Source organism: Piliocolobus tephrosceles, chromosome 8 (assembly GCF_002776525.5).
Source record: "Piliocolobus tephrosceles isolate RC106 chromosome 8, ASM277652v3, whole genome shotgun sequence".
Taxonomy (NCBI): Eukaryota; Metazoa; Chordata; class Mammalia; order Primates; family Cercopithecidae; genus Piliocolobus; species Piliocolobus tephrosceles.
This window is the reverse complement of record NC_045441.1, coordinates 129,250,903-129,266,884: the sequence shown is the minus strand read 5'-3', so window position 1 is coordinate 129,266,884 and position 15,982 is coordinate 129,250,903. Positions and strand designations below refer to the sequence as shown.

At 37.5% G+C, this 15,982-nt stretch overlaps 1 protein-coding gene across 2 annotated transcripts in view; it reads left to right on the top strand.

The window, feature by feature from the left end:
* Positions 1-15,982, top strand: part of KDM7A (lysine demethylase 7A) — an 89,923-nt gene that overhangs the window by 60,012 nt on the left and 13,929 nt on the right. For both annotated transcript variants that reach the window (XM_023184874.3, XM_023184875.3), the window contains exons 10-11: positions 5,909-6,000; positions 8,327-8,416. In XM_023184874.3, coding sequence (XP_023040642.1) covers positions 5,909-6,000; positions 8,327-8,416 — 182 coding nt within the window. The remainder of the gene's footprint in view (positions 1-5,908; positions 6,001-8,326; positions 8,417-15,982) is intronic.

The window sequence follows — 15,982 nt, the reverse complement described above, 5'->3', positions numbered from 1 at the left end:
CTTGGCTGTAGGAATGTCACAGTGGACTGTAGAGTTGTCATACGTAGTTTTCAGTAAAATACTGGACAATAGAGTTTATAGTCTCCTATTTAAGTGCAAGCCTAGACGGACAGGAACACTTTTATGTACTTATAAAAACACAAATTTCCTTGTTTTGTGGAAATAAATCCCAATTATTGAACCTTCTGGTTAAGAGGTTGGCAATTCTATACTTGGTTCAGGGTACTTTCTCCCCTCTTTTCTCTCTTCCTGTCCCAAGACTCCAAGTTCCTGTCTTGTGGTTAGCTAGGAGAAACTATCCACGAACACACACACACACACACACACACACACACACACACACACACACGCCTGTACCCCTGGAGTGATGCACAGTGGTCTTTTTTTCCACTAATGTCTAAGAGAAGCTCATTCTTTAACTTCTTAAAACAATTTAAGAGCTTTATCTGAAAGACAAAATCTTGCCATTGCTCGGGAAGCCATAGGAGCAATTTGCTTAGTCTTAGAACTGTTTAGTCTTTGTGTTAGGCCATCAAAAGTTCAGAAACATTGAGGTCTGATTGAAAGCATGACTCTGTACATTAAAGACTTTTTTAAAAAGGATTATTAGAAAAGGGTATTTGTAGGTTGTTTTAAGATGTTTCGTTTTATTAGCCAGATCAGTATAGAATACCTGGCAATCACAGTGATTCAGTCCAGTCTCATCAAGGCAAAAATGAAATGATCATTATAGCAATTGCCATCGTTTTAAGCATTCATCCTGGGAACAGGAATAGTGGTCTTGTGACCCCAAATTATGTTGTTCTTTTATCCGTAACCTTTTTACTTTACATTGTGGCCTATTGTTTGCCAGCTCTCAGACTGTTCTAAGGCTTATATGGTGGGTTAAACGAGGTTGAATCATCTGAAACTCTTTACTGTGTTTCATGTCAGTAATAGTAAAATAATGAACCAGTTTGGATTTGTGTGAGGAAATTAGCCACTGTGCAGAAGCAAAATCCTTTGTTTCAACTTAGCTGAATTTTAGACTACATCTAATATATTTTGTTTGTTTTAGATTATCGCAATTTGATTAAAAAACTCAAAACATTTTTGTTTATGTGTATTTATATTTACTTTACTCTGTTATTAAACTAGTCAATTATATAGATCACACACACGTTCATACTGTGTAAAGAATAAGGCTGTTATTACTCAGGTAACCACTACCCAAATTAAGCAAAAACAGCCTTGCCAATACCTTAGAAATGCTCTGTTACCTTTTTCATTACACCTTTTTGTTTCGCTTCTAGAGATAACCATTATCCTGACTTTTGTGATAATCCTTTTCTTCAGTTTTACCAAACCTATGTTATAAACTAAAATAATTTAATTTTCAACATTTGTAAACTTCCTATGAATAAATTCATACTGGTATTCTCTTGTAACCTTTTACTCAGCATTGTTTGTGAGATTCATCCATGTTTTTGTGTGTGGCTATAGTTCTTTTTCATTGCTAGAGTATTCTGTTGTATGAATATACTGTGAGATATATATATATACACACACTCACACACTGATCTGCAAGTTTGACATTTGGGAGTTATTTTTGGTTTTTGGCAATTATGGAAGATGCTGCTAAGAAGTTCTTGTCTTTGTCACCTAGTGCAAGAATTGCTCCAGAAAACAGGCCTAATTGCTAGGTCATAGATAGAATTTAGTAGTTGCTGCCAAATTGTTTCCAATTCCCATTTCCATGGCAGGACAAGCAAGTTCCCAAAGCTCTATGCTCTGGCCAACACTTGGTATTGTTAGGTTATAATTTTTGCAAATCTCATGGATATAAAGTAGTATTCTTTGTGCTTTTAATGTGCATTTCCCTGATTATTAATGGAATCGGGTAGTTTTTTTCATATGTGTATAGGCCTTTTGGATTTTCTCTTTAACTGAAGGACAAAATTTCTTAAATTTAAAATAGCATTTTTTTCAACTTTTTTATGGTTAGTGCTTTCTGTGCCTTGTTTAAGTAGTTCTTTCTTATCCCTAGGTCTTGCAGAGATCCTTGTTTTCTGAAAGCTTTTACTTGTGTTTTGCATTTAGGCTTTTAACTCACTTGGAATTGATTTTTTTCTTTTTCTTTCTTTTTTTTTTTTAATGGATGGTGGGAGTATATTTTCACTTGCTTTTGTGTAAATATCCACTTGTCCCAGCACCATATTTTAAGTAATCCATTCTTTTTCTGTTCTTCATAAACACCGGTCGTCTCCTGTATCGTGTGTTGATACCTGTGTAGGTCCTGGGACATACACACACATACTCACCCACCCTTCTGTTCCAGTGGGCTAGCAGTCTGTCTCTCCACCAAGCACACTATCTTATTAACCTTTGATAAGACTTGATATCTGGTAGGTCCTCCTTCTTCAAGTATGTCTTCGCTTTTCTTTCCCCTTTTATTTTTATATAAATTTTTGAGTTACCCTATTACAAGCCAACACCACCCTACCAAATGTAACCAAACAAGTAAATGATAATGTGGAGGTTTTTTTTTTTGTTTTTTTTTTTTTTTGTTTTTTTTTGAAGGTGTTAACTCTAAAGATCAATTTGGGCAAAATTTGATGTCATAAATACTGAGTTTTCTAAAAATGACATGGAACATCTCTGTTTATTTAGATCTTTAATGTCTTTTGGCATTTCTTATTTTTTCTTCATAAAAATTTTACATAGATATCTCTTGCTAGATTTATTCCAAAGTAGTTCTTTTTGTTAGTGCTATTATAAAAACACATATCATTGTATTAGTCTGTTCTTGCATTGCCATAAAGAAACACCTGAGACTGGGTAATTCATAAAGAAAAGAGGTTTGATTGGCTCAGGGTTCCTCAGGCTCTACAGGAAGCACGATGCTGGCATCTGCTTAGCTTCTGGGGAGGCCTCAGGAGACATAACCATGGTGGAAGGCAAAGGGGGAACAGGAGCAAGATAGGGTGAAGGGGGAGGTGCTGCACACTTTAAAACAACCAGATCTCACAAGAACTCAATTGTCACAAGAACAACACAAGAGGATGGTGCAAAACCATTCATGAAGGATCCAGCCCCATGATCAAATCACCTCCCACCAGGCCCCACCTCTAACATTTGGGGATTACAATTGAATAGGAGATTTGGGTGGGGATGCAGATCCAAACCATATCAGTCATTACTATGTATATACATATGGTTGAACTTACATGACATTTCTGTTTTTTACTTCAAATATAGTCAAATATTAGCAATTTCATATGGTTCAACTTACCATGTGATACTGGAATATAGAAGCAGTTACTTTTTATACTGATTTTAGCAACCTTGTTAAAATCTATTCTTTAATCATTTATCTGAGGCTTTTGTTTGATTCTCTAATACACAGTCATATACATCCGCGTTGAATAATGACAGTCTTGTTCCTTCTTTTCTAATATTTATATCTTTTTTTTTTTCATTGCTTTACCGGGTTGTCTAGGACCTCCAGGGAAATAGTGAATAGAAATGGCAAAGGTGGGCAGCTCTATCTTTGTTCTCAGTCTCAGAAGGAAAGCTTTCAATCTTTCGCCATTATTACCTTTGTTGTAGGCTTTTTGTTGATAACCTTTATCAAATGCTTGTCTATTCTAAGCTAGCTAAGAGGTTGTTTTTTTCCTTTCTTTTAAAAAATGATGAGTGGTAGTTTAATTTTTATCAAAAACTTTGCCTGCGTATATGAAAAGCTCCATAATTTTTCTTCTTTAACCTTTTAATTTAGTGGTTATATTAATTTATTTTCTAATATTAAGTCAACCTATAATTTTTATATACCATTAGGTTAGTATATTGTTTGTATTCTATCTATATGCTTATATTTTATATATTCTATATATAATTATGTATTACATATGGGTGTGTGGGTATATGTGTATTTGTTTGATTTTGGCACATGAGTGAAATTGGCTTGTGCTTTGTTTTCTCAGACTGTCCTTGTTAGATTTTGGTATAAAAGTTATGCTAGCCGGCCGGGCATGGTGGCTCAAGCCTGTAATCCCAGCACTTTGGGAGGCCGAGACGGGCGGATCACGAGGTCAGGAGATCGAGACCATCCTGGCTAACATGGTGAAACCCCGTCTCTACTAAAAAAATACAAAAAACTAGCCGGGCGAGGTGGCGGGCGCCTGTAGTCCCAGCTACTCGGGAGGCTGAGGCAGGAGAATGGTGTAAACCTGGGAGGCGGAGCTTGCAGTGAGCTGAGATCCCGCCACTGCACTCCAGCCTGGGCGATAGAGCGAGACTCCATCTCAAAAAAAAAAAAAAAAAAAGTTATGCTAGCCTTAGACAAAATGTTGGGATTGTTCCTTCTGTTTCTGATCTCTGGAGAAGTTTGTGTACAGTTGGAATGATTTCTTTTTTGAATGACTAATAGAACTCACTGATGATCTGGGTCTATAGTTTTCTTTGTGGGAAGATTTTTGACTACTGAGTCAATATCTTTAGTGATTAAATGACCATAAAGGTTTTCCAACTAATTATTGAGTTCATTTGTATAAATTATTTTCTTAAAATGTATCTAGAAATTACATCTAAAATTTGACATTTGTTGGCATAAAGTTCTTCATGTTATCCTCTTACCTACTAAATATCTGTGGCATTTGTAATGATATTATTTCTATTCTCCATACTGGATATTCGTGCCTGTTTTCTCTTTATATTAATTTTGTTGGTTTTTTTTTTAAAGAACTTGTTTGAGGCTCTGTTTGTTGTTTTGTTAATTTTTGCTTATGATTTTTATCCGTTTTTTTGGTATTAAAACTTTTTTGTGGGTCTTCAGTTCATTAATTTTCAGCCTTCTAACATAAATATTTAAAGCTGTACATTTCCCTGTATGTATAGTATACAACACATTTTGATATGTTTTCGTTATTTAACCAACATATTGTCTGATTTCCAGTGTTTTTCTTTGATCCAAATTTTGGTCTATTTTTTAATATCTGCATTTCTTAATTTCTAAACATAGAGGCTTTCTTTAGCTTACCTGCATTATGAACATATATATGGTTTAGATCTTGGACTTGGATGAGACTTGTTTATGGTCCTAGAATATGGTTGAGTTTTGTAAGTGTTCTGTGTGTGTTTGAAAAGAATGTGTATTCTGCAGTTGCTGGGTACGATATTCTATTTATGGCCATTGAATCAACTTTATATTGTTCAAATTGAATATATCCCTACTGATTTTTTTGTTTTTGGTTCACTTTATCTCTTACCAAGAGAAATATTTGAAAATCTTCCGCTGTGATTGTGGAGTTGTTTCCCCATGTAGTTCTGTCTAGTTATTGTTTTCTGTATTTTCATATTGTGTTATTCAGTACAAATTCTAAGTGGTTACATATGTCTTTCTGGTGAATTGAATCTTTGGTCATTATGAAATAACCCTTTGTTAATGACAGTTACACCCCCTTTCTTTTGGACTCTTGGTATCTTTTCCCCATCCTTTTATTTGAAACCTTTCTATATTTTTAAATACGGTATGTATGCATATTTAGCTTATTTAAAAATCTAGCCAGATACAGCAGCTCACACCTATAATCCCAGCACTTTGGAAGGCCAGGGCTCGAGGACTGCTTGAAGCCAGGAGTTTGAGACCAGCCTGAGCAAAATACTGAGACCCCATCTCTACACAAAAAAATTAAATCCAGTGAAATGGTCTTTTAACTGGAGTATTTAGTAAATTACACTTAATGTAATTCTGTTTCTTTTTCTTTCTTGTCTTTTTGGATTGATCGTTTCATATTTCACTTTTTTATCTTTTTATTAATTTGGAAGTTGGATAGTTTTATATTTGGTGGTTACTCAAAATCTGAAGTTAATCCTTTTAACTTTAGAACATTTTAACTTTTTTTTCCTCACCCCATTTCCATTCCTACAGAACTGAGAGAAGATGGTTTCCAGCCTCAAACTTACCTAGTACAGGGAGTGAAAGCACTGCATACTGCTTTAAAATTATGGATGAAAAAAGAAGTAAGTTATTTCAACAGTGAAATCACTGTGTTTTATGTTGCAAGATTAGGAAAACAGAGTCCTTGTGCTATTTTGGCAGCACATGTGAATGCCAGTAGTAGAGGGAATAGAAATCATGCTTTATATGCAACCTCCATTTTATTATTCATTATATACAAATGTACTGGTTTCTGTTATGCGAATAAAGTATTTAGATATTTCTTTAATCTTTGATCTGGAAAAGAAAGTAATTAAAGTATATTTAGGAAATTGACTAAGAAATAAACATATAGATATGGAATAATAATAAATAACATTGAGCTCTTATAGTTGTGCTATAGTGTGCTGAGAGCACTGTGCTTTGTCTTTATACACATAATCTCATTTAATCCTCAAAGCCAACTGTGTGAGGTCTAGGTGCTATTGGTACCACAATTCTACATATGGGAAAGCCGGGGTTCAAAGAGTTAAGTAACTTGCCCAAGAGAACTGGTGAAGTTAGGACTTAAAACTTAGATCTCTGGGACTGCAAAGCCTATGCTTTTTACCACTCTGCTAGATTTATGTAAAAGTGAAGGAAAGGAGAGTCCAAATTTCAAGCATGAGCTTTCCATTTTCATGAAAATATGAGCTAGTTGTTTGCATTTGAATCCCACCACCTCCAGATCTCCATTTAGAATTAGTGTTTCCTTCCCTTATGCATCCATGCTGTATTTCTTGTGCCTATGGGCTTAAAACAAATGTTTATAAAATAATATATTCGTGTTTCTTTCAACTGAGTCTGTGAGCTCTTGAACAGGGACTGTCTTTCTCATCTTTATTGTAACTCCATGGAACTTTGCACATAATACTTTAATAGGTGATACATGCATATGTGAGCTGATGAAAATACATGTCTATATTTTCTTTCTTTTTTTTTTTAACAGAGTCTTGGTCTGTTGCCCAGGCTGGAGTGCAGTGGTGCGATCTCGGCTCACTGCAGCCTCCACCTCCTGGGTTCGAGTGATTCTCCCCTCCCTCAGCCTCCTAAGTAGTTGGGACTACAGGCACGTGCCACCATGCCCAGCTAATTTTTGTATTTTTTTGTAGAAATGAGGTTTCGCCATGTTGGCCAGGCTGGTCTTGAGCTCCTGACCTCAGGTGATCCACCCACCTTGGCCTCCCAAAGTGCTGGGATTATAGTCATGAGCCACTGCGTCTGGCCGTGTCCGTATTTATTTCTTGATTGTCCCCTTGAAATAAAAATCTTGCTTTTAAGAAATACTGGGAAACGGTAATTAATAGGTTACTGTCCCAATAATTTTATACTCCCTTTTCACTGTATTATCATTGCGTCATATCTACCAGAGCACAACACTGTGGAAGTATTCAGGAAAATAAAAATCATGTCCTCCACTGTGAAAGACCTTATTGTCTAGGTGACAAGGAAAGCCATAAGCAAATTTAAAACTGTTTAACAAGATAAAAACAAAATAAAGCATATGTTGCCAAAACTGTATAATTTGTTTCCTACTGAAAGGCTTTAGATGTGTGATTCTCAGATTTGTGACTTTATCACTTTATCAGAATTGCCTTTAGAGCTTTTTTTTTTTTTTTTTTTTGAGACGGAGTCTCACTCTGTTGTGCAGTGGCACAATCTCTGCTCACTGCAGCCTTTGCTTCCTGGGTTCAAGTGATTCTCCTATCTCAGCCTCCCGAGTAGTTGGGATTCCACGCCTGGCTAATTTTTGTATTTTTAGTAGAGACGGGATTTCACCATGTTGGCCAGGCTGGTCTGGAACTCCTGACCTCAGGTGATCCACCAGCCTCGGCCTCCCAAAGTGCTGGGATTACAAGCGTGAGTCACCGTGCCCAGTCTTCCCCTTTCCTATTGATGGGATCTCTTCTATTTTGCTTTTGCCTATTAAAAGAAAAAAAAGGACAAAAATGTGTTCAAATTAGATTTCCCAAGAGAAACTAGGATTACTTTAGTGTCTGTGTTCTCCTTAAAAATCCTTATGCATTATGAATTAAATGTTAAGCTTAATTTGTTACTTTACTAATTAGTAGTAGTAGTTAGAATTACAGTAGGCTTTGAGGAGTAGAGTACAAGGTTACCACTCAATATAAAGCAAAATTAACTGTGAGACAAGTCTGTTTTTAACACAGTCTAAGAGGATTTTGTATGTTAATGAGAATCTCCTTAGAAGGCATTATACCAGCTACACGAACTCTGAAACCTGGCTTACTAGTATTTGGTGATGTCTGTAACAGTCTAGAGAATCCAAAAATTGGTTTAGTAAATTTGTTTTTACATATTAAAGTGTAAATAACTTTGGTTTTCTTATTTTTGTTAATCCAAATACAGCTTGTATCTGAACATGCCTTTGAAATTCCAGACAATGTTAGACCTGGACACCTTATTAAAGAACTTTCTAAAGTAATTCGAGCAATAGAGGTAAGAGTAGAAACTGTCATGTAAATGCTTGGTTATTATCTGCTTTGAGAAGCAAATGGATCTATCCCCACTCTACAAGTATTTCAAAACTCTTACACACTTAGAAGAAATATAATGACCTGAGTATTTGGAGGTTTCTCAGGTTTTCAGGCTTCTGAAGTCCTTGAGAGAAATTTGTAATATTGTATTCTCATGAAGTAATAAGGAAACAGTTACCAGGTTACTTTAGGATACTTAAAAAAATAAAAAATATGGAGTATAAACAGTAGAACTTTTAGATCCAATTAATTTCAGCTACCCAGAGAGGAATACATGTTTGTATTGTTAGAACAAGAGAAGAAATGTAAGGTGAGTGAGTCAAGCTAGGGATGGAGAGAGGGATGATAAGCAGTAGGGTGGGGCAAGGAGATGCTTGGGTAAATGCCCTTTAATAAAAGCTCAGAAAACCTGATTAGATATTTTAATTTATTAAGAGCTATTCTTGGTGTTTAAGAAAGGGTGTTTTAAAGTAATTCTTCAAAAAAGTTGTTCTGTTAGTGTCTAGCTTAAATTGAGAGGAAATTAGGTGGAGGAATGGAGGCCAGCTGATGATTTAACAGCTTACATTAGGGCTGTGTTTGGAGAATGAAAAGAGGTATACATTTACAAAATACTAAAATGCTTGGTTTAATATCAATGGATAGAATATGTAATTCTCAGTGTGTTCAGATATAGGAGAAAAATATGTTCTGTTTTTAAAGTGTTATAGTAGTCACATTTAAATTGGTTTAGTATCAAAAGTCATATATCTGATCTTAAATATATATGTAAGTTTATACATATATAAAGATCATGCATGATAACCAAAATGAAGAATAAACTTACTATGAAAGGTGTGATTCTATATTAAAAAACTATAAATCTTTACTTATGGAAGTAAAACAATAGTTAAATAAATGGGAGTGTCATCTCTGAAAATGTCAATCAACTCTAAATTAGTATTACAAATTTAAAGTGGTAAAATACACTTGGAAGAATAATTAGACTGTCCCAGAGAGCAACTAGTCCAGGGTGGATCAGGAGAATGAAAGGATCTATATTTGTTATGACCTGAAATTCAAGTTTAACTGGGTGTCTTAAACTTTATCTGGCAATCCTATCCAGGAAGGATGTCTCCAGAGAAAAATATAACATTATTAGATCACCAAATGTGTTTGAATGTTTGTATTCTTCTAGTGGATAATTTGGGAATCAATTCGTGATTGAATAAGGGAATGTAATGACAGTATGTTATATGTCACTGAGTTATCAGTAATTTTTACTGAGTCCAATTTACTGAATATTGAAGGAAAGGGAGGTATGTGCATGTTTAAGAGAGATGTGTAAAGATTAAGACTTCATCTTGTATGATAGGAATTCAGTAATATCTGAAGCTGAAAATAGTATAAACATGTCATTTTATAATTTGGAAGCAAATAACTGAAGGGAAAACCATTTAGAAGAGTTGGAAGTCCTGGCTGTATACCTAAAAGAATTGATAGCAGGGACTCAAACAGGTATTTGTGCATCAATGTTGATAGCAGCATTATCCGCAGTAGCCAGAAGGTAGACCAAGCAACCCAGGTGTCCATCAGCAGGTGAATAGATAAAGTGTGGTACATACTCACAGTGGAATACTACTCAGCCTTATAAAAGAAGGAAATGCTGACTGGGAGGGTTCCAAGATGGCCAAATGGGAACAGCTCCAGTCTACAGCTCCCAGCGTGAGTGACGCAGAAGATGAGTGATTTCTGCATTTCCAACTGAGGTACCGGGTTCATCTTACTGGGGCTTGTTGGACAGTGGGTGCAGCCCACGGAACGTGAGCCGAAGCAGGGCGGGGCATTGCCTCACCTGGGAAGTGCAAGAGGTTGGGGAATTCCCTTTTCTAGCTAAAGGAAGCCATGACAGACGGTACGTGGGAAATCGGGACACTCCCACCCTAATACTGTGCTTTTCCAATGGTCTTAGCAAACAGCACATGAGGACATTATATCCTGCGCCTGGCTGAGAGGGTCCCACGCCCACGGAGTCTTGCTCACTGCTAGCACAGCAGTCTGAGATTGAACTGCAGGGCGGCAGCAAGGCTGGGGGAGGGGCGGCTGCCATTGCTGAGACTCAGTAGGTAAACAGAGCTGCCGGGAAGCTCAAACTGGGTGGAGCCCACTACAGCTCATGGAGGCCTGCCTGCCTCTGTAGACTCCACCTCTGGGGGCAGGGGATAGCTGAACAAAAGGCAGCAGAAACTTTGCAGACTTAAACATCCCTGACAGCTTTGAAGAGAGTACTGGTTCTCCCAGCATGGAGTTTTGAGATCTGAGAACGGACAGACTGCCTCCTCAAGTGGGTCCCTGACCCCGGAGTAGCCTAACTGGGAGACACCTCCCAGTAGGGGGCGACTGACACCTCATACAGCCGGGTGCCTCTCTCAGATGAAGCTTCCAGAGGAAGGATCAGGCAGCAACATTTGCTGTTGTGCAGTATTTGCTGTTCTGCAGCCTGTTTGTGATACCCAGGCAAACAGGGTCTGGAGTGGACATCCAGCAAACTCCAACAGACCTGCAGCTGAGGGTACTGACTGTTAGAAGGAAAACTAACAAACATGAAGGACATCCACACAAAAACTCCATCTCTAGGTCACCATCATGAAAGACCAAAGGTAGATAAAACCACAAAGATGGGGAGAAAACAGAGCAGAAAAGCTGAAAATTCCAAAAATCAGAGTGCCTCTTCACCTCCAAAGGAATGCAGCTCCTTGCCAGCAATGGAACAAAGGTGGATGAAGAATGACTTTTGACGAGTTGACAGAAGTAGGCCTCAGAAGATCAGTAATAACAAACTTCTCCAAGCTAAAGGAGGATGTTCGAACCCATCACAAAGATGCTAAAAACCTTGAAAAAAGATTAGATGAATAGCTAACTAGAATAACCAGCATAGAGAAGACATTAAATGACCTGATGGAGCTGAAAACCATGGCCCGACAACTGTGTGACGCATACACGAGTTTCAGGAGCCGAATCGATCAACTGGAAGAAAGGGTATCAGTGATTGAAGATCAGATGAATGAAATGAAGTGAGGAGAAGTTTAGAGAAAAAAGAGTAAAAAGGAACGAACAAAGCCTCCAAGAAATGTGGGACTATGTGAAAAGGGCAAATCTACGTCTGATTGGTGTACCTGAAAGTGATGGGGAGAATGGAACCAAGTTGGAAAACACTCTTCAGGATATTATCCAGGAGAACTTCCCCAACCTAGCAAAGCAGGCCAACATTCAAATTCAGGAAATACAGAGAACACCACAAAGATACTCCTCGAGAAGAGCAACTGCAAGACCCATAATTGTCAGATTCTCCAAAGTTGAAATGAAGGAAAAAATGTTAAGGGCAGCCAGAGAGACAGGTCGGGTTACCCACAAAGGGAAACCCATCAGACTAACAGCGGTTCTCTTGGCAGAAACTCTCCAAGCCAGAAGAGAGTGGGGGCCAATATTCAACATTCTTAAAGAAAAGGATTTTCAACCCAGAATTTCATATCCAGCCAAACTAGACTTCATAAGTGAAGGAGAAATAAAATCCTTTACAGACAAGCAAATGCTGAGAGATTTTGTCACCACCAGGCCTGCCTTACAAGAGCTCCTGAAGGAAGCCCTAAACATGGAAAGGAACAACCGGTACCAGCCACTGCAAAAACATGCCAAATTGTAAAGACCATCAATGCTGGGAAGAAACTGCACCAACTAACAAGCAAAATAACCAACTAACATCATAATGACCGGACCAAATTCACACATAATAATATTAACCTTAAATGTAAATGGGCTAAATGTTCTAATTAAAAGACACAGATTGGCAAATTGGATAAAGAGTCAAGACCCATCAGTGTGCTGTATTCAGGAGACCCATCTCACGTGCAGAGACACACATAGGCTCAAAATAAAGGGATGGGGGAAGATCTGTCAAGCAAATGGAAAACAAAAGCAGGGGTTGCAATTCTAGTCTCTGATAAAACAGACTTTGAACCAACAAAGATCAAAAGAGACAAAGAAGGCCATTATATAATGGTAAAGGGATAAATTCAACAAGAAGAGCTAAGTATCCTAAATATATATGCACCCAATACAGGAGCACCCAGATTCATAAAGCAAGTCCTTAGAGACCTACAAAAAGACTTCAACTCCCACACAATAATAATGGGAGATTTTAACACACCACTGTCAACATTAGACAGATCAACGAGACAGAAAGTTAAAAAAGATATCCAGGACTTGAACTCAGCTCTGCACCCAGCAGACCTAATAGACATCTACAGAAGTCTCCATCCCAAATCAACAGAATGTACATTCTTCTCAGCACCACATCACACTTACTCCAAAATTGACCACATAGTTGGAAGTAAAGCACTCCTTGGCAAATGTAAAAGAACAGAAACTATAACAAACTGTCTCTCAGACCACAGTGCAATGAGATTAGAACTCAGGATTAAGAAACTCACTCAAAACCACACAACTACATGGAAACTGAACAACCTGGTCCTGAATGACTACTGGGTACATAATGAAATGAAGGCAGAAATAAAGATGTTCTTTGAAACCAGTGAGAACAAAGATACAACATACCAGAATCTCTGGGACACATTTAAAGCAGTGTGTAGAGGGAAATTTATAGCACTAAATGCCCACAAGAGAAAGCAGGAAAGATCTAAAATTGATACCCTAACATCACAATTAAAAGAACTAGAGAAGCAAGAGCAAACAAATTCAAAAGCTAGCAGAAGGCAAGAAATAACTAAGATCAGAGCAGAACTGAAGGAGATAGAGACACAAAAAAACCCTTCAAAGAATCATTGAATCCAGGAACTGGTTGTTTGAAAAGATCAACAAAATTGATAGACCACTAGCAAGACTAATAAAGAAGAAAAGCAGAGAGGCAGTAAAAAATGATAAAGGGGATATCACCACCAATCCCATGGAAATACAAACTACTGTCATAGAATACTATAAACACCTCTACACAAAGAAACTAGAAAATCTAGAAGAAATGGATAAATTCCTGGACACATACACCCTCCCAAGACTAAACCAGGAAGAAATTGAATCCCTGAATAGACCAATAACAGGCTCTGAAATTGAGGCAATAATTAATAGCCTACCAACCAAAAAAAGTCCAGGCCTAGACGGATTCACAGCCGAATTCTACCAGAGGTACAAAGAGGAGCTGGTACCATTCCTTCTGAAAATATTCCAATCAATAGAAAAAGAGGGAATCCTCCCTAACTCATTTTATGAGGCCAGTATTATCCTGATACCAAAGCCTGGCAGAGGCACAACAAAAAAAAATTTTAGACCAGTATCCCTGATGAACATGGATGCAAAAATCCTCAATAAAATACTGGCAAACTGAATCCAACAGCACATCAAAAAGCTTATCCAACATGATCAAGTTGGCTTCCTCCCTGGGATGCAAGGCTGTTCACCATATGCAAATCAGTAAACGTAATCCATCATATAAACAGAACCAAAGACAAAAACCACATGACTATCTCAATAGATGCAGAAAAGGCCTTTCACAAAATTCAACAGCCCTTCATGCTAAAAACTCAATAAATTCGGTATTGATGGAACGTATCTCAAAATAATAAGAGCTATTTATGACAGACCCACAGCCAATATCATACTGAATGTGCAAAAACTGGAAGCATTCCCTTTGAAAACTGGCACAAGACAGGGATGCCCTCTCTCACCACTCCTATTCAACATAGTATTGGAAGTTCTGGTCAGGGCAATCAGGCAGGAGAAAGAAATAAAGGGTATTCAGTTAGGAAAAGAGGAAGTCAAATGTGTCCCTGTTTGTAGATGACATGATTTAGAAAACCCCAGGGTCTCAGCCCAAAATCTCCTTAAGCTGATAAGCAACTTCAGCAAAGTCTCAAGATACAAAATCAATGTGCAGAAATCACAGGCATTCTTATACACCAATAACAGACAAACAGAGAGCCAAATCATGAGTGAACTCCCATTCACAGTTGCTTCAAATAGAATAAAGTACCTAGGAATCCAACTTACAAGGGATGTGAAGGACCTCTTCAAGGAGAACTACAAACCACTGCTCAATGAAATAAAAGACAACACAAACAAATGGAAGAACATTCCATGCTCATGGATAGGAATAATCAATATCATGAAAATGTCCATACTGCCCAAGGTAATTTATAGATTCAGTGCCATCCCCTTCAAGCTACCATGACTTTCTTCACAGAATTGGAAAAAACTACTTTAAAGTTCATATGGAACCAAAAAAGAACCCACATTGCCAAGACATTCCTAAGCCAAAAGAACAAAGCTGGAGGCATCATGCTACCTGACTTCAAACTATACTACAAGGCTACAGTAACCAAAACAGCATGGTACTTTTTTACCAAAACAGAGATGTAGACTAATGGAACAGAACAGAGCCCTCAGAATTAATACCACACATCTACAACCATCTAATCTTTGACAAACCTGACAGAAACAAGAAATTGGGGAAAGGATTCCATATTTAATAAATGCTACTGGGGAAAATTGGCTCATATGTAGAAAGCTGAAACTGGATCTCTTCCTTACACCTTACGCAAAATTTAATTCAAAATGGATTAAAGACTTAAATGTTAGACCTAAAACCATAAAAACCCTAGAAGAAAACCTAGGCAGTTCCATTCAGGCATAGGCATGGGCTAGGACTTCATGACTAAAACACCATAAGCAATGGCAACAAAAGCCAAAATTGACAAATGGAATCTAATTAAACTAAAGAGCTTCTGCAGAGCAAAAGAAACTACCATCAGAGGGAACAGGCAACCTACACAATGGGCAAAAATTTTTGTAATCTACCCATCTGACAAAGGGCTAATATCCAGAATCTACAAAGAACTTAAACAAATTGACAAGAAAAAACCAATCCCATCAAAAAGTGGGCAAAGGATATGAACAGACACTTCTCAAAGGAAGACATTTTTGCAGCAAACAGACACATGAAAAAATGCTCATCATCACTGGCTATCAGAGAAGTGCAAATCAAAACCACAATGAGATACCATCTCACACCAGTTGGACTGGCGTTCAAAAAAGTCGGGAAACAGCAGGTGCTGGAGAGGATGTGGAGAAATAGGAACACTTTTACACTGTTGGTGGGACTGTAAACTAGTTCAACCATTGTGGAAGACAGTGTGGTGATTCCTGAAGGATCTAGAACTAGAAATACCATTTGACCCAGCCATCCCATTACTGGGTATATACCTAAAGGATTATAAATCATGCTGCTATAAAGATACATGCACACATATGTTTATTGTGGCACTATTCACAATAGCAAAGACTTGGAAGCAACCCAAATGTCCATCAATGATAGACTGGATTAAGAAAATGTGGCACATACACACTATGAAATACTATGCAGCCATAAAAAAGGATGAGTTCATGTCCTTTGTAGGGACATGGATGAAGCTGGAAACCATTATTCTGAGCAAACTGTCGCAAGGACAGGAAACCAAATACCGCATGTTCTCACTCATAG